The sequence below is a fragment of the Sorex araneus genome, chromosome 3, assembly GCF_027595985.1.
Source record: "Sorex araneus isolate mSorAra2 chromosome 3, mSorAra2.pri, whole genome shotgun sequence".
Lineage (NCBI taxonomy): Eukaryota > Metazoa > Chordata > Mammalia > Eulipotyphla > Soricidae > Sorex > Sorex araneus.
Genome location: NC_073304.1, coordinates 145,449,318 through 145,469,632, shown reverse-complemented (window position 1 = coordinate 145,469,632; position 20,315 = coordinate 145,449,318). Strand labels below are relative to the sequence as shown.

Sequence of the window (20,315 nt, the reverse complement as noted above, 5' to 3'; positions counted from 1 at the left end):
GATAATCCTGTCCCAATTAGATCTGCTAGAGCAAGCCTCATGCAAATGGCCAGTCCTGCTTCCCTCCTGGGGCACAATAAAACAGCCAGAAGTTCAGGACTGATGAACATCCTAGACAGTTCTTGACTTAAAGAAGTTCTGCCATCCTGCCTGGAGATGTCCTTCTGAACGATTGTCATGGGGAGAAGGGAACACAGGAGCCAAAGTGCTCTGGGCTGGTGCACAGACTGTAGAGGGAAGAAAAGAGGAGTAGCCTGTAGTGGGAACCATCGTTGCTTATTCGGTGAGCGCCCAGGAGAGGCAGCATGCTGGGGCTGCTCACTGGGCAGTGAAGAGCTTCTCAGAAGGTGGTGGTCCTAGTGAGGGGGATCTGCTTTCAGCTCGCTTCTGGTGCCAGGGGCTCTTGCTGGCAGGGAACTGGGGGGCACATGCACCCTGCTGCGCCTCTGCTTTTGAAAGCAGTGGCATAGTAGTCCAGGGGCTTCTCCTCCACACCTCCGCCCTCCTCCAGGAAGCTGCAGCAGGGCACGTACAGAACCCGCTGGAACGAGCGGCGGAAGTTGTTAGAGAGGAAACCGTAGAGGATGGGGTTGGTGCAGCTGTTGGCGTAGCTGAGAATGAGGGACACATGGTTGATGGCGGCGTTCAGTCTGGCCACGAACAAGTTCAGCAGCTGCACCATGTAGAAAGGCATCCAGCAGAGCAGGAAGACAGCCACTACCATCAGTACCAGCCGCGTGATCTTCCTCTCTGAGCGCCGCCGTTGCTGCCAGCCTGCCCTCAGGGCCACGGCCCGCATCTTGCCCACGATGAGCAGGTAGCACAAGCCGATGGCCAGGACGGGCAGTAGGAAGCCCAGCAGGAAAGTATAAATCACGAAGACCTCAGACCAGGCCAGGTGCGGCCAGTGCAGGCTGCAGGCCACGGCCTGGCCACCCCGCGCCGGCCGGGTGTCAGCGAAGATGGCGATGGGCAGAGTGACCAGCAAGGACGCCAGCCACACGCCCAGGTTGATGAGTTTGGCCACTCGGGGCCGCCGATAGGTGGCGACGCGCAGCAGGTGCACCACGGCCACGTAGCGGTCCACGCTGAGCACCGTGAGGCAGAAGACGCTGGTGAACATGTTCAGCCCGTCCATGCTGAGCACCGCGCGGCACAGCACCGCCCCGAAGGGCCAGTGACGCAGGGCGGCCGACGACGCCACGAAGGGCACACTGAGCATGAGGAGCTTGTCCGCGACCGCTAGGTTGAGCAGGTAGATGTTGGTGGCTGTCTTCATCTTGGCGTAGCGGAGGATCACGAAAATGACCAGGGCGTTTCCCACCAGACCCACGAGGCACACCAACGCGGCCACTCGCCCCTCAGAGGTCTGGAGATGGGTGCCCCAATGCGCGGGTGGCCCGCCTCGTTTTCCCACCTCCTCTGCCTTCTCCCCGCGGGAGGATCTCGGGCTAGAAGACCAAGCTCTGGCTAGGTTCCTCCCCACGCGCCGTCTCTCATCTCGCAGCCCAATTCTCCAGCCCTCTGCCTACCACTTGCCTTCTTCCTTCCGGCAGATCAACGGGGGCAAGGATTGGGCTCCAGATTCGTGCGTTTTGGAGCAGCACCAGGCAATGCAGGCTAATAAGAGCGACAGCCTCCAACAAGGCGCTTGGCCTGCTCCCCACGCAATTGCTCCGACACCGTTGAAACCTTGCGTGTCTGTTCCCTCACTAGCTTCAGTTTCCAGGAGCATAAGCCGAGACTCCTACAGGCCTTTGCGCTGAGCTCCAGATACCGGACTCTGAGACTCCTACAGGCATTGCGCTCGCTGAGCTGCAGATCCCGGAATCTGAGACTCCTCCAGGATCGCGCAAAGCTCCACATCCCCCCACCCCGGCCCCGTCAACTGCGGCTCTGGAATCTTTCTGGTTGGATTTCATCATGATTAAGGTGGCGCAGGCCCAGGGAAGGGAGATGGATGTGCTCAGGCAGCTGCCACAAAGAAGATGCCTCTGAGCAGGTCAGGGGTGTGGATGGCCGTCGGCACTGGACCCGGGGGCCTGGGACTTTCTGCTGACTGTCCCACTTGGCAAGTCTCAGCTCCAGTCTCTGCCTAGGGAGGGGTGACTGGGAAGGCTCAGCATCCTCCCTGTTTTCCCCTCTACCCCACACTTCATAGTGTGAGCTCATGCGTTTGCCCTTCCCAATCTGGGCATGGACTGGACACCCAGCAGGCACCTCCATCTAGCCTTAACTGGTCATTGTGTCCAGGCTAATCAGAGTCCCCAGCACAGTCCCACAGTCCCAGCAAACTTTCAGAGTATATGGAAGTGACTTCTAGGTTTGTGGTGGGGGTTCAGCACCCTTGTAGATGGGCCCCAGGATGCTTGAAGCCAACCAGAAGTGACCCTTCAGGGGAGACTAGAGGTTTTCAGATATATTCATCCAAGTTTTTTTGTTTGTTTGTTTAAATAGAAAAAGGCGGCATGCATATAGGTGCATCACAATAGCTTACCTCAACCTCTGGCCTTGGTTTCTGTCATCCAGAGCTATTACTTTATAATTAATTATATTAATTAGCATTAAAGGTCATAGCAGATCTTTAGGGCTCTCCACTTCTCATTCTTGTTATTCATGATGAAAATCTCATTCTTATCAGTGGCACATGCAAAATACTTGTATGAGGAAGAGTTGAAGATTTCTGTTATTCTAGTGGTGCAAGTGCTAGAAAGAGAGGGGAAACATGGAGGAGTGGGTGGAAAAGTGAGTGAGAAAAGTTATTTTCCAACTGTAAGAGAACCTGACAGGTCTCTTCTGAGCACAATGGGTGGTATGTGAGAGCTGTCCTGGGATGCTGGACTCCCAACTTCTGTTTTCTGTCTCGTCCTTTAGTTCTAGCCTCCTCTCTTCTCTGAAAATGTATTTCCTGTGTATACATGTATTAATGTATAGTCCCACCTGTCCAGTGAACTGTAGAAGTTTTACATCCTACAATTGTAGGATCCTTTCTTAATTTTTCCTGTTGCTCTCCCTTATCCTTTGCACGTAAGCATACTTCACAGCAAATTAAGCTAGCATTTAATAAGAAAGATTTGCACCACTGTTTCTCATGGATATTCATAAGAAAACAATTTACAAAATGAGTATTAGCGCATAAAAATAATATTGGGCCAGGGACACTGAGTATTGCATCATTCATTCATTTACTCAATCATTATATTTTAATAAAGACTCAGGGTCCTTTGCCAACATGACTGCATTTGCTGCTTTGGTTTGAGGCGAAGTGAGGGCTGCAGGCTGCATTTTTACTACTGTCCCAGTAGCAGAGTCAATGCCTAGGACCATGGAGGAAGGGTGGTAGTATTGAGTGCCATGAAAGCCTTTAGAAATGTCACAAAGAGCAGATGGGAACTATGAAAATGAGGGTGAAGATGGACGACAAAGAGCAGTTGCTGCTGGGGGTCTGAGGATTGAGCAGAGATGTGGCAGCAGCACTGAGCAGAGGTTAATGATATGGGAATCTAAGAATGCTCCACACTGGGATGCTTGTGTTTCTGTTAGAAACCTACAGTCCTTATCGGAAACTTCAAAGAAGCAGCAAAATATATAACCCAAGAGAGGGATCAGAAATGATGTCTGTGTGATTCTTTGGATGCTAGCTAGTATCCAAATAGTATCCTGATAGTAGGGAGACTCCAGTTCTAAGTTTACACAAGGTGATTTTGAGGTTGTTGTGTAGTCAAGAGCTACATACTTGTATCAGAACTGCAGCATCAAGGAAAGACCAGGGTACTTAGGTGCATGCTGGGTGCATAAAGAGCAGACAGACACCTCAGGAGCCATGTAACTTCATGGACTTTAAACTAGGTTGCCTGGTTCAAATATAGCTCCATCTCTTACCAAGTAGCTGGTTGAGTGAGTTTTACCCTGGGTTGAATAGTTTTCTAAGTTCTTTGGTGTCACTGTTTCCACATCTTAAAGTGGGCTTGATGGTAGTGATTATCAGCTCCATCAGAACACACTGCAGAGTCTTTTCTGGGAGGATGACCAGCCCTGCCCAGTACAGCACTCTTTGAATGCCAACTATTCTTTGTATTTTTCTGTCAGTAGCTGTGAAGGGAGCAACTCAAAATATGAACTAGAGATGTGGTCCAACAGATCCCATGTGATTCCATTGTCAGCTATCTTCAAAGAATGAAGGGAGCATAGCCCATTAATAGAACAACTACATCTTTCTTATCACATGCGTTAGCTGTCTAGAGAATTTTGCTTATGGTGTTTTCTTATCTATCTTGTACTTAAAACAATAGTCCTGAGGTATGTGGGGGGAGTATTATGGACAAGTGGCCGACTTAGAGCAGGCTTCACTGACACAGCCTGGCCTTGTTGCCTGTCCCACAGCTTGGTTATAGGTCATGTTCAAACTAATTTCTTTGGGGGAGTGAAAGGTAGCTCTATTAAAATTTTTTTCATAAAACCCAAGTTTTCTGCTACCTAGACCATATGGCTGTTCTACTAGTGTGTGTGTGTGTGGGGGGGTACTTTCCATTTTTATTTTATTCATTACCACACCAAGTAACTGAGAATATTTTCATCTCTGTTCAGAAAAAGTATATACATATATAGACCTTAATTTTAAAGGAATTCACCATTGCCAATTTTCAGAACAGAGTTTGTCAAGGTAAAAAAACATGTATGGTATTACCTGGTACTGGTAATATCAGGCACTAAAGGTAAAGTGGATCCAAGGCCTAGAGAAGGGAATCAGACTTCAGGAGAAATCTGGGAAGTAAAAATGTGGGCCAACAAAATTCACTGGAACAACAGTGAATTCTTCAAGAGTGAGGCCATGCACACTTACTCAGTATTGCCAGTACCTATAGGAGAAACGAGTTCCTTCCAACAGAAAAGAACCTCTGCTCACCTACTCTCGATTTCTCTACTCTCAATTTCTACTATGCCTCATACCCCAGACTTGGGTTAGTGGGGATGAAGAATTGGTGGAATACCTTAGTATTTATTTATCTGCCAGTCAGTCAGTCTGTCTGTTTGTCTGTCTCTCTATCTTTGCAGTGCCAAAATAAGTCCAAGGCTTCATATATGCAAAGCATGTGCTCTACCCACACCTCCAGTCTCTCCCTTAGCACTATTTTGTCTTTGGGTTTTTGAGCTATACTCACAGTGCTCAGGGTATACTCCTGGCTCTTTGCTCAGGGATCACTTCAGTTGGACTCAGGGGACCATACATGGGCTAGATTGGTCATGTACAAAGCAAATTCCCTACCCACTGTACTATCACTCTGACCTCACTTAGCTTTAAAAATCATTAAAATGAGGAAAACAAGCTGACTCAATACCAACAGTCACTTCCTCTATCACAGTATTGTTGTACCATGTTGACCTCATGACTGAGAAGTGGGGAAATTCAGGTCTGATGTGAAGATTTTTCCCTGAAGTCAAAAAGAATGTATGACAATCTATGTTTCCCAGAATGCAATTATTAGACTCCAAGAATTATTCACTTTGGATGGTTTTAAGCAAAATAGTATTCTAAAAATTAATCTTTGTGATCAATATCCACTAAGTGTGCTCTCCTGATTATTTTGTGTAGATGTAAGGAACTCATTTGTAAATACCTCTCACAACATGCATATTTCTGTTAGACAAGCACTGCATATCTTCATGAGTGGTCATAGATAATTAGGAAAGGTAGATTTTTTTAAACACAGAAAATGCAAGGAAATTACATTTAACTTGTAACAGTCACTCCTAAATGACAGCAAACATGAGAAATTCCATTGGAAACATAGAATATTTTATTTATTTATTTATTTATTTACTTATTTATTTATTTGGTTTTGGGGCCACACCTGGTTCTGCCCAGTGCTTACTTCTGGCTGTGTGCTCAGGTGTCACTCTTGTTGGTGCTCAGGGGACCATATGGGATGCTGGAGACCAAACCTGGGTTGGCAATGTGCAAGATAAGTGCCCTAATCATTGCACTATTCCTTCAGCCTGAGTGCTTATAAAGACACAGTAATTAATTGGTGTTCCAAGTGTATTAAGATTAAAATATGTATTTCATATGTATTTGTATAATCTAATTGCAAATTTGATAAAGGGAACAGTAACAGTACTTTAGAACAAATGAATAGAAGTTCTATATTAAGTTAACATAGAAAAATTACTTGAAATTTTAAATAGAGAGCAAAAAGAAGAAAAAATATACATAACTGAGTTACTAGGAGTTTTGGAACAGCTGAAAGTGTAGAATGAAGAAATACATTTTCTGGCAATACTGCCCAAAGCACTATACAAATTTAATGCAGTCCCTATCAGGATACCCATGACATTTTTTAAAGAAATAGACAAAACCTCCTGAAATTTATATGGAACAATAAACCCCCATGAATAGCTAAAGCAATCCTTGGAAAAAAGAAGATGGATGGCATCACCTTCCCCAACTTCAAACTATACTACAAAGCAGTAGTAATTAAAGCAGCATGGTATTGGGACAAAAACAGACCTACAGACCAATGGAACAGAGTTAATATCCTGTCACAGACCCCCAAATATATGGCCACTTAATCTTTGACAAAGGAGCAAGAAATGCAAAGTGGAACAAGGAAAGCATCTTCAACAAGTGGTGCTGGGAAAACTGGGTAGCTACCTGAAAAAAAATGAACTCTGACCTCTGTCTAATGCCAGGCACAAAAGTCAGATCAAAGTGAATTAAAAACCTCAATATCAGACATGAATCTATAAGGTTCATAGAAGAAAATGTAGGTAGAACTCTCCATGACATTGAAGCTAAAGGCATCTTTAAGGATGAAACAGCACTGACCATGCAAGTGGAAGCAAACATAAACAAATGGGACTACATCAAACTAAGGAGCTTCTGCACTTCAAAAGAAACAGTGACCAAAATACAGAAAGAGCCCACAGAATGGGAAAGAACATTTACCCAATACCCATCTGATAAGGGATTAATATCCAGGATATACAAGACACTTGTAGAATTGTATAAGAAAAAAAACCTTCAACCCCATCAAAAAATGGGGAGAAGAAATTAAGAGAAGTTTCCTCAAAAAAGAAATACAAAGGTCCAAAAGGCACATGAAAAATGCTCCACATTCCTAGTCATCAGGGAGATGCAAATCAAAACAACAATGAGATATCATCTCACACCACAGAGTGGCACACGTTCAAAAGAACAAAAGCAACCAATGCATGGATGTGAAAAAAAAAGGGACGCTCCGTCACTGTTGGTGGGAATGCTGACTGGTCCAGCCTTTCTGGAAAACAATATGGACAGTACTTCAAAAACTAGAAATTGAGCTTCATATGACCCCGCAATACCACTTCTGGGAATATATCCTGAGGATGCAAAAGAGCACAGTAGAAATGACATCTGTACCTATATATTCATTGCAGCACTGTTCACAATAGCCAAAATATGGAAACAACCTGAGTGCCCGAGAACAGATGACTGGTTAAAGAAACTTTGGTACATCTACACAGTGGAATACTATGCAGCTGTTAGGAGAGATGAAGTAATGAAATTTGCTTATAAATGGATAAACATGGAGAGTATCATGCTAAGTGAAATGTCAGAAAGAGAGGGACAGACATAGAGGGACTGCACTCATTTGTGGAGTGTAGGGTAGCATCACATGAGGCTGACACCCAAGGCCAGTAGATACAAGGGCCAGGGGGTATTGCCCCATAGCTGGAAGACTGCTTCATGAGCAGAGGGGAGAAGGCAGATGGAATAGAGAAGGGATCGCTAAGAAAATGATGGCTGGAGGAACCAGTTGGGATGGGAGATGCATGCCGAAAGTAGATAATGAACCAAACATGATTACCTCTCAGTGTTTGTGTTGCAAGCTATAATGCCCAAAAGTAGAGAGAGAGTATGGGGAATATTGTCTGCCTTAGAGGCAGGGGGAAGGTGGGAAAGGTGATGTATACCCGGGATATTGATGTTGGAGAATGTGCACTGGTGGAGGGATAGGTGTTTGATCATTGTGAGATTGTAACCCAAACATGAAAGCTTGTAATTATCCCACGGTCATTCAATAAAATTAAAAAAATTTTAAAAAGAAGAAATACATTTTGAAAACCACATATTTTGGAGAGTATCACTCACTTGGTCTGAATCCTAGTCCAAAGGGTTACTAGCTGTGTGACATTGATATACATTGATAAACTTCTTAATACCACCATCTTCTACCCTGAAAACTGTCTTTAAGTTTGGTTTTATTAATGACAGGCTATTGTGTTAGATGAACAGGTTGAAATATATGAAACAAAATGATATTTGGCACAGAAAAGCAGTGTATTCTTTATTATCTTAAATCACCTTGGTCTAAGCTCTCTGGTACTTGTTTCTCAAATCTAGTCACAGTTTTCTGGTCTCAAGAACACTGACACAAAACTGTAAAACCCTTTTTCAGAGTCAGTAACCCTGAGGAAGCAGCTATTTTTCCTGCAACATGAGTTTTGCTAGGATATAAGGAGCCTGACAAAGGTGCTACCCAAACTGATCACCAATAACACTCCATCCCTCTCAGGAGCCGGGAACAGGGCTTCTGACACAACTTGGGCTGTCATCTCTGAAGATAGAGTCCTCTCTACCATGGGGGGATGGACAACAGGTACATTTAAATCGGTGGAATTACCAAGATAAAGGCAGTCTGAGACCATGGTGTGGAAATTATTGCTTTTCAGAAAAGCTAGAAGAGTCTGAGCGCAGTAAAATGGAAGTCAAAAACTCTACTCGAGGAACAGCAAAACTGAAACAAGGCAAACAAAGAATGGGATATCCTAGTGGAAGTGGACTAGGTGAGTAGATCCTATAGCTGTCCTCCTCCATGTTTCTCCACGTGAAACATTCTTGCTAAGTAAAACTAGTGGAAAACAAAGTTATAAGATCGTTTCTACTCATCCTTCAGTATGTAACTGGGTTTTTTGAGATTTGTTGGCTAAAGTCTGTCATCAAGCTAGAATTTATTCCCTGTACAGTGGTACAGAGCAAGGATTGATTGAATATGGGGGCTATCCACTGCCCATTGGCACTGCTGGGAACAGCTTCTAAGAGTGCACTGCAGAATCTCCCCAGCTTACTAAAGCCTAGAAGAGTGAAGCAGGATTGGAGACATAAACATCTGACCTATTTCCACCCTTCCGATGTGCTTCTTATGGCAGCTGGTTATAAAGCAGCTGCACCACAGGTCTCTGTGGGCAGGGGTGGGATGAGGTTCAGGGTAAAGGAGGATTTTCTATAAGTGCCGCACCCCAAGGAGAAGCTTGGACCTCAGCAGCATGGGACAATACTCCTGAGAGTAACTCCTGTCACCTGCTGATTAGAATACTCTTCAAAGCACTCTTAGCAGCTCAGCTTGGTTTTGATCATTCTGTCCTCCAGCATACTGAAGGCATAATTTTCCAAGGGCTCAGTGCATGGCATTATCAGAAGTGATTTGTATAATAACTTTAGGTTTCTATCTGAGCTCTAGTGATATGAAGATAATGCAATGGTAATGCAGCTTCAGTCTGCCCAGTTTACACCTTAATAGAAGGGCACTGGTTAAGAATTTATCACTGGCAAAACACTAAGTCAGAAACCATATGGAATGAAAAGCCAGTAGGTGAAAGGCACCAATGTGAATGGGCACTATAGTCACAAAGATTCAGATTTTGTAGACTCTGTCAGGCCCATGGAATACGGTCATTAAGAATCACATGCTCCTTTGAAAGATGTTCTCAGACTGTTCCAGCATCCTGGTTTCATCACTTTTCCTATAAGAAAGAATAAGCTAAATGACAAGAAAATGAATTTAATTCTGCTGCTGCCAACCCAGAGGATGTAAACTTGGCAGGGGTGCTTCAAGTGGAGGCCCAGTCCAGCCCAGCAGCATTTGTATCACCTGTTGGAAATATACATTCTTGACCACTGAACCAGAAACATAGACTGTGGGAATAAGACAACACAGGTACTTGTAAGCTCTCCAGGGGACTTTGATGATGTATAAGACTAGAAACCTTGTTTTCCCCATCTGGTTTCCTTTATGGAGTCATGAACCAGCATTAGGAAGGTAATTTAACATTATAAGTGCCCTGAAATCTCTAAGCCATGTGAGCCATTAAGTCCTTGAAATGTGACTGATCCAAATCAAGGTGTGCTATAGTGTATGAAATACACATCAGGTTGCAAGGGTCTGAAATGAATAAAAGAGCAACAGATATCTTTTTAAATTGTTTATTTGATATGAGTTGAGATGATCATATTTTGGAGAAAGAGGTAATAAGATCAAATGTACTATAAATATGGTATATTTATGAGACTAGATCTGGAGCAGCCGCACACGAAACGCTCCTCTGCTCCTTAAAGACTATGATCCTGGAGGGCTACTAACCACTTTTGGCACCCTGCAGCTTCTTATAGAAATGCATCTAGAATGTGAACTGAGTTACAACCCCATGCCGCCCTGAGAGGGGAAAGGTTTTTCTCTCTCGACATTTTCTTTCAGCAGGGGTGGCAGCAGTGGCAGCAGTGCCCACATGGCGACCGCCATCTTCTAGAACCCACTACCCAGAGGTCCGAGCTTGCAGTGACTTGGTACACAGGAAATCTTGGGATGGGTGTGTTACCGGTACACTCTCTGCCCAGATGAGATCCAGAGCAGCTGCACAGGAAACTGTGAACTGAGCTAAAATATCAGAAATCTAAAACTCATATATTCTTCATTCTCAGCAAAGGAAAACAAATTATCAAATGATGCCTTTTCAGCAGGTTTGATTGTTGGGGGGAAAATTTCAAATAATAATAGTTTTCTGTTGAAATATTGAGTATATTCAATATTTTGAATATATTCAAAGTATAGAGAGAATAAAGTGAAGATCATTAGTCACACAGGTAGGGGGGCTGGAAGGGGGGTATACTGGGGTTCTTGGTGGTGGAACATGTGCACTGGTGAAGGGATGGGGGTCTGATCATTGACTGACTGAGACTTGAAACTGAAAGCTTTGTAACTTTTTCCATGATGAATCAATAAAACATTTTTAAATGGTATATTTATAAATATATATTATAAAATAAAGTATATTGAAGATTTTACCAGCTTCACTTTGAAATTGTGATTATTGGAAATTTAAATTACATCCTATTTCTATAGTGTTGAAACCTATAGGATATCACTTGTACGTACAACTATTTCTATGCTGGCTCTGCACTCTTAGGTTTTTTTTTCTTTTTTTGGGTCACATCTGGTGATACTCAGGGATTCCTCCTGGGTCTGCACTCAGGAGTTACTCCTGACAGTGTTCAGGGGACTATACGGTATGGATCAAACCCGGGTCAGCTGCATGCAAGGCAAATGCCCTACTCGCTGTAGTATTTGCTTAGGCCCTGCACTCTTAGTTTAATGATTCTTTAGATCCATGTTTCTCTCTGAATTTAAATTGAAGTTAAAAAGCTAATTTAAGTTCATGCTATATTATGAGTGTTTGCATGTGGCTACTATTCTAGACAGTGAAGATCTAGAATATATGGTTTCTCATGAACATAATCTCAACACCATCCCCATCACTAGTGTACCTGTATCACTTTCTGGAGGACCTCAAATCCCCTCTTTTTCACCCTCCCTAACTCAATTGTGTGGATAAGTTCCCTCAATGTACAGACATTGGATTTTTGTTTCTACTTTGCTGTGTATCTTTAAGTCCCACATCTGAGAGAGATCACTGTCCCTTTATCTTACTGACTTCACTCAGCATGATACCTTATAGTACTGTTCATGTTGCTGCAAATTGCATTATTTTTTTGTCCCTTAGAATGTCATAGTATCCCATGGTGTATATATAGCACAGTTTCTTGATCCATACATCAGTAGTTGAACATTTGGGTTGTTTCTATATCTTGGATATTGTACTAAGTGCAGTGATGAACTTGGTCCAATAGAACCAAGCTTTGAAACTGTGGGTTACAATCCTAGATAGGATCACATAACAATATGAAGAATTGTGAAAAATCTTAAAAATTTCTTTCTGTGCTAGAGATAGTACAGGGGTTAAGATTCATGCTGCGATTTGATCCCCAGCACCACATGGTCCCCTATGCACTGCTGAGGTGGTCAGAATAATCAAAAGATAATCCGGGCCACCCCAAGTACCAGAGGGCCTGAGGTGAGTAGTTCACATCAACCTCTTAGAGGGTCCTCAAGTCTGTAGAGTACTGCTCAGATGATCCTCCCCCAATTTATAAGAAATAATTGTTTAATTTGTGTACTTTCCTCTGCCCCTCTCAGAGAGCCCGGCAAGCTACCAAGAGTATTGAGCCCTCTCTCGGCAAAGCCTGGCAAGCTACCTGTGCATATTGGATATGCCCAAAACAGTAACAATAAGTCTCTCAATGAGAGATGTTACTGGTGCCTGCTCGAACAAATTGATGAGCAATGGGATGACAGTGACAGTGACTTATATTGTACACCTATATTATATTTTCAAGATCTTATCAAATTTTCTCTTGTGAAAAGGGGTCAGAACTAGCAAAAGTTTAAGAATCCCTGATCTAGAGCATTCTATTGCAGTGGTAAATGCCCCACTACACATTTAGAGTAGAATTTAAAGTTTAAAATTTTATTTTTTCATTTTAAATTTATTTAAATTTTTAAAATTTAATTTTAGACACTGTGGTTCAAAAATACTGTTAGGGATAGGGCTTATGCATCATACATTCCAGCACCACACTTTCCACCAGAGTGCCTAATTCCCCCCAACATTGTCCCAGTGTGCTATATCCCCTTCTCCTCCCCTGTGGTATGCTTCCTACTGAAGACCAGTTTTTGTTTTCTGTTACCTTTGGGAATTTGTTATTCTCCTACTATGTTTCTTCCCATCTCACATACGAGTCTGTTCTTATCCCCACTAATTTAACTCAACATGATATTCTCCAGATCCTTCAATGTAAATTTCATATTTAATCTTATCACACTTATTTTAAAACTAGGAATTTAGCTTTCATATGATACAGCAATTCTATATCTTGACTTATACCCAAGGGTCCAAACCTCTACTCAGAAAAGACATATGTGCTTCTGTATTCATTGCAACACTATAGCCAAAACCTGGAAACAATCCAAGTGTTAAAGAAGAGTAGAATTTTGTATCCTGGTGCCCATGTCTTGTTGACCAGTTTCAGCCATATTTATATGCCTCTCAATTTTCTGAAAAGCTTCATTACAAATAAATCAAGGTGACCCAGTTATGACCCTTTTCATAGTCTATGATTGGGATATGGCGAGGCATTTGGCCCAACTCTGGCCAATAGGATAAGAAGGGAATTACTGAAGTTGCAGGAAAAATTTATTTAAAAGGTTTGGGTATTTTTTTTTGGTAGATTATAATACTTAGAGGGGTTGCAGTCACTTTGTTATGCTGAAGTCAATTGTTCGTCACATATGATAGTCAACATAATGAAGATGGGAGGGCAGAAATTAGGAAGGAACTGGTCTGTTTGATAATAGTGATTGATGACGAGGCAGTGAGGCAGCCAACTCTGGCACTGCTCCCACTGAACTTGTTTAGTGTGGTGATTCACATTTTTTTTTTTTTTTGCTTTTTGGGTCACATCTGGCACTGCACAGGGGTTACTCCTGGCTCATGCACTCAGGAATCACTCCTGGCAGTGCTCAGGAAACCATATGGGATGCTGGGAATCGAACCCGGGTCGACCACGTGCAAGGCAAACGCCCTACCCGCTGTGCTATCGCTCCAGCCCCTGATTCACATTTTTGTCTTAGAGTTTTCAATTTTCTGTCACTTGCCACACAAAACATCCTAGTTTACTGACCTTTTAAAAACTTGTTCTTCTCATTTCAGTAATGAACACAGAATTCTTTACTTTCTATTTATTTTTTCCTTCTTATTTAGACACCATGCTTACGTAGTTGCTTATAATAGGGTTTTTGGCATATTATGCTTCATCCTCCAAGCCCAGCATCCCATATCCCTATCTCTCCATCATTAACCTCAGATTCCCTCCCACCCCACAATCTGACAGTTACAATTTTTAAGTTGAATTGTTGTGACTTGGGTTTCATGCTTCTGCATTATTGGGTCCAGTAATTTAGATTATACAGATACTTTCTCTCTACATTACAGTCCCAAGGTCCCTAATTCTTGCTCCTATTTTACCTCCAAACCTGCTCTTTGATTTCCCCCTTTCATTTCTCTCTCTCTCTTTTTTTAAATTTTTGCTTTTTGGGTCACACCCGGCGATGCACAGGGGTTATTCCTGACTCTGCACTCAGGAAATACCACCTGGCAATACTCAGGGGACCCTATGGGATGCTGGGAATCTAATCCGGGTTGGTCTCGTGCAAGGCAAACGCCCTACCTGCTGTGCTATTTCTCCAGCCCCTCCAATTTCTCTTTTTGCTTGGCACTTTTCTGTATTGTAGAGCCAGTTTGTTGCCACCTTTGTTACCTACTGCTTCCTAGACATGTTATTTTACCACAGACAAGTGACAAAATTCAGTCTTAAACTTTGTCCTTCTGATTTCCTCATTGAGTAATATATGTGATAATAACACTAGTAAATAGTCATGTCATACTGACTATGAGCTAGAACAGTATTTTTCAATCAAGAGGCATATGGCTGGATATTCCAAGAGGACCACAAAGTAAAAATCATGTAAATGACGCGTTTAGTTAGGGATAAGACTAGAGGCCAAACTGTAGGATGGGGGTGGGGGTTCGGACACGAAGGAAACAGGGAAGGATGGGGACTATGATCAGAAAACCATTAAGACTCACTATTCTAGATCCTGTCCAGGACAACCAACTCTTGCAGCATACACAACAGATTCAGCATAGGGTCCAAATCTTCTATGTTCTCAACACCTATATTATAATTATTGCAGTTTTAGGAAACTGGGTGCTAATTTAGGCATTCTGTCCTAAAGGTAATTAGGTATAAGGTATATTTTGTTCACTGTGGAAAGCAAACTTTCTAGTCCTCCTCCCACAAAAATACAAGGAAGATTATGAGAATATATGAACACTTTTTAGTCCTAAATTAGTTGTCAAAACTGTATGTCTCACAACTGAATTAAAAGGGATCAATACCACATAAAAATGTCTTCCCTCAGTGTTCCAGTAATAATGCATTTACTTAAAAATTGATTTATTATAAAAGTTTCAGCAAATTCATTTGGAAGCTAAAAGAGCTCATTGTAAGACTGATTCTAGGCAGACTTCAAAATTCTTAATCTTAGTAATGAGATTTTTGTTTTGTTATACACAACCTCACTACCTGTCATTGTTAATGCTCAGAGTGAGTGGTTAAGTAAGTAGTCTATTTTTAGTGCTTTGTCAAGAACTAGAATGGGTTAGGGATTTACCCTACTGGAAAATTAACGTTAGCTTACCACATCTCATGGAAACTGTCAAAAGACAGTTCCTGAGTGAGAGACAGATTTTGTCAGCTAAGACACCACAAGACTTGTGTTTTCTGTTGTCAGTTATCCTTGCCCAACCTCCCAAACCTTCTTGTCCATCTATGAAGGTAATAGAAAAGTGGTTCTAGGAGGATGTGGTACATACAGTAGATTTACACTGGAGTTGAGGAATCCTGAATCTGAGAAATCGTATCTTGTTACTGGCTATAGAAAACCTTTTCTTTAAAAGGAGATATTATTCTGATCAGAAAACAATTTGCTCTCTTCTCTAAAGAAACCTGGTTTCTCTTATTTTTAAATAAAGTCTTGAAAAGATAGTTTAGATCGAGGACTGCCAGAGCCTTTGTGCATAAAATATTCAGAAATTAGAGCTTGGCAGAGAATAATCTCCTGACACTCTGCTCAACACATGAGAAGGAATGTATGTACCTTATTCTGCATGTATCTTATTTATCTCAGTAGAGTTCTGGCTATGTTTTCCGTTGATTTTCAGCTGTACCCATCCAAAATTTTATCTTTTGATATCTCATTAAGTTCTAAATAACTCATTGTATGAAAAGAGATAGTTGAATGCATAGAGAGCACAGAGCACTACTGACTATAGTCTCCCCACAAAAATTCCTTAAAAATTATTTCCAGTAGTTCATGTTTAGCTTATCAGGACACTAAGTCTGATTGGTTCACCTTTGGTTCAATATTTTATCATGAATCACTAATCATAGTGATGTAAGAAGAACCATTTGACACATACACTTTGTTCAGTCTGTATCTGAGCAGAAATGGGTAGATTTTCTTACAGTAAGGTAAGAAAATAGTTTTAATCTTCATTTTTGACTTATTCAATCAATACTTGCTGCCTAACTGGTAAAATTCTTTCTAGCAATCACAGAAAGTCACTTATATTAAAAAGTCATCAAATATGACAAAATGTCAGCTGCAAAAAAGTCATCATAATAGTCATTTAATTATATGACCTGCATTTCTGCATATTCAAAAACTGAATTGTGCTTTCCTGCTGAGTGTATCCAGAGCAAAACTTGACAGTTTCTTTTATTGCTAATGACTTGCTGGGTTAATACTCTTTGGAAGGTGCCAGAATCATTTGTATTGTCACTGAAATGCATTGTTGATGTAAATTCTACTAAGAAAAACAGAAGCAATTGCAAATTAACACAGCAGTCAGAGAAAAGGCAGCCCCTTGGAAAGAGATTAAAGAGAGTGCTCCTTTTGAAAGATTTAAGAAACCCCCTTAAGAGAACCATTCAGTGCTCCTGTGAGATTATTTTGGAGTTATTGACAAGGAAGTCAGCCCCCCCACGACCTCCATAACAAGAGGTTATCTTGCAAGGCCACTCAGTCTTGCCCTGCTAACTGTATTGGTTGGGTGTTGGGGTTCTCTCTGTGCCTTCCATCATTTTTTCATCAACAGAAAAAAAATCTTTAAGATTTCTAATTGTTGGCCTTGTAGAAAATAGTAGTCTCTGAATTTCTGAACACTATCTTCAGTGCTAAATAAATTTCTATCCTGCAGGATGCTATGTTAGATTTGTTTGCATTTGAACCATTCTCTTAAAATGAAAGGTCCATTGAGAGAAGACCAATTAAAGTTTGGTCAAACAAAGAAGAGGTTAAGAGAAGATTGATGGCACATTTTGTCAGCACTAGTGATTGATCCGAGTGATAGTACAGCAGGTAGGGCATTTGCCTTGCATGCGGCTGACCTGGGTTCAATTCCTCTGCCCCTCTTGGAGAGCCTGGCAAGCTACCAAGAGTATCTAGGCCGCATAGCAGAGCCTGCAAGCTATCCGTGGCGTATTTGACATGCCAAAAACAGTAACAACAACTCTCACAATGGAGATGTTAACTGATGCCAGTTCGAGCAAATCCACTAACAATGGGAAGACGGAAGACGATGCTAGAGTGCTACAGTGATTGAATAGTTTAGAAAATGGCAAAAAAACAGCAATTAAGAGGAAGGTGGGGAGACTACCTCAGTCTTTGGAAGTAATGGGACCCATCTTGTTTCTGCCCTGTGCTCCAATAATGAATTATCTGTTACTTAACTACTTCTCAGGTTTCAAGACTAGTTATTCTCAAGAGCCCTGCATAAGCCTTTAAGCCTGAGTGTGTGTTCCTTACAATCATACATGAAAACTGACCTCTTGTCTAGATTTCATGCTCCAGCTTGGCTTACAACCTTGCCATGTAGCCCTGGATTCTATAACTTGGTTGCTCAGATATTGAATTTTCAGCTTGTAACTCCATTTTCCTTCCAAAGTTAGGGTTCTTGGGTATTTATTTATTTAGTTACTCATTCATTTTTCCTAGGTCTCTGAAAGCTGCAGATATTTAGTGAACATTTTCAGAGATACAGGAATGAAAACCCCATGTCTCAAAGCATGCTTTCTTCTCTTAGAAGCTCACAGTCTACGGTGGGAGGGTTGTAGGCAGGTAATAAAGAAGTCTTCTGGGCTGGAGACTGGATTAGGATTTAGGGAGCCTAAAGACAGATCTTCTTTAAGTTGAGTAGCTAGAGGACTTTATAATGAGGAATAATATAAAGAATTTCTCAGATTTCTCCACTAGGTCAGAAAAGGAGTGCAGATATATAAGCAGGGGGAAGGTGAAAGGAAGCCTAGGTACTCTAGTCCTTCAGGACTGAAACACAGAATTTCCCTCTACTTTCAGTTCCAGTTTTGATGGGGTCTTTGTTGTTTTATCTCATAGGAGAACTTGTCTCTTCATCACATTAGCAGTTAGAGGTAAATTCTGATAGGTGGCTACATTGGAAGACCTTTGAATTTTTACATATTCAATATAATTAAAGTGTGCATGAGGCCTTGTTCAAAGTAAAAGGACGTGGTTTAAGGTTCACATGAGCCCTTTGATCTTCTCTGCTGGTTTCCTAGAAGCTAGACAAAAATTCATCTTCAAAGGCAGCATCTGGAACAGCCCTGGAAGATGGGTTTGCAAAGCATTAGGAGTAATTGCACCAGCAAGTCCCAGTTTCTCTGTTTTACTAACAATTCATGCTGAAAGTCAATATTTGCTGAGTTAAAATGTGAAGACCTGACCCTCATCTTGCAGAGCTATCACTTTCCTCTAGAACAGATCTTTTCTGTGTCATCTAATTTATATGCAACTCACAGCTTGGTATGAGAGGGGAAAAGAAACTTCCTAGTATGTGATGCTGATAAACACCAACTCAGAGCCACACTCTGGATAATGGCTAAAAGGATCTTGTGTAAGAAACAGAAATTACTACAGCAAAAACTTGTGGAGGTCATAGGGAGAGTTTATATGATGTGTTTCTGAGATTTTCTTGAAAGTGTCTCTTCTTGGGGCTCTAGTTTCATGAAGCAGAAATTCTGTAGTGGGGGCCTCTGGACCTACCAATTTTGTTAACATTTGGATAATTCATGCATGTAGAAAGTTTGACAATAAAGAGGAAAAGTTAGATGGAATTTTCTATTTTTTTTAAACTTTATAAATCTTCTTACTTCTGAATCTTCTGAATCAAGTTCATGGCTTGAAAGGGGTGTTTTTAACAACCAACAGCAAACAGAAATTGTGTGAGATTCTAGATTCACAGATTTTGATGTGGTGGCCAAGGACATTTCAGGTGAGCTGACAAGTAGGGCAACTTGAAAGAGTTCCTGGTTTGGTTAGAAACTGCTAATTGCTGTTATTTTAGAGAAATCTAGAAATCTGCACCAGTGATTTGTTCTTAAAACTTGATTTCCCAAACAGCAGTTGGCAGCACAGTACTAGACCTAATTAGAAATGCAATTTCTGCACTCTAATATTTTTGTCATGAATCATAAACCTGAGGGCCTAGGAATCCATGTTTTTCTATGCTCTAGAGAGTATTTTGATAAAGGTCAAGTTTGAGAGCCTTTCCCCTACCCAAGTTTTATTTTTCTAAAACACTGTGAATATCAAAGCTATTCATAGTTGGGTTTTTGACATACATTTTTCCTTCACCAATTCCTCCACCTGTGTCAAGTTCTCTCCACCAGTGTTCTCAGGTTCCTTGACTTTGAGGACTGTGTAAGTGTGCACAATCTTCAGGCTTGCGCTTTCTCTCTGCTGCCCCATCAGAAGGAAGAAGGAACATGAATTCAGGTATTTTCCCCCTGCACTGCATGAACACTGGAGCAAATATCTCTCAGAGCCCATATTTTCTCAGTAACTACACATCACTGTATTTGGAACAGTAAGTGAAATACTTTGTTTCTTATGGACCAAAATTATAACATTATTGACTGATGTTTTCATAAAAATGTCTAAGAGTTTCATTTAAAAAATTGGTGTGTGAGGTTGCTGTGGATAATAGAATTTTCTTGTTAAACGACCTGATTCCTGAAGGTAGAGGTACATACAAGGTGGTGCTCAAGGGTAACACCTGGCTGAGTGCTGGAAATATACTCCTGGAGGTAGGCTCAGGGCCATGTAATTTCAGGGATCAGACACAAGTCTCCTGCATGAAAGCATGTACTCAAACACCAAGCTATCTCTCCAGCACTGGCATGATTTTGATTATTATATGAGGTTCTATGAGAGAATGTTCTGTTTTAAGAAGCAAGTAGAGCCATTTTAGTGTTCAGTGGTGATGGTATTGCATGAAATATAGGTATCTGATGAATTTTGGTAAAAAGTCATGTGGAGGTTCTGTGAACAACTCTTACAACTTTTCTGTGGAGACATTTATTTTAATGTGCATAAATAGAGACTATTCACCTTACCGTAATATCATGGTTGTTTCTGGGTGGGATTATGAGGGCCATTTTTTAATTTTTAAACTTGTTTTCCTCAAATAGTTTCTAATAAGCATTAATTGTCTTGAAGTAAAACACGATGAATGAAATGATA

At 41.5% G+C, this 20,315-nt stretch overlaps 1 protein-coding gene across 1 annotated transcript in view; it reads right to left on the bottom strand.

The window, feature by feature from the left end:
* Positions 1–340: 340 nt before the first annotated feature.
* SSTR4 (somatostatin receptor 4) overlaps positions 341–20,315 on the bottom strand; it is an 82,207-nt gene continuing 62,232 nt past the window's right edge. The window contains 1 exon segment of the mRNA XM_055132150.1: positions 341–1,369. Coding sequence (XP_054988125.1) covers positions 341–1,369 — 1,029 coding nt within the window.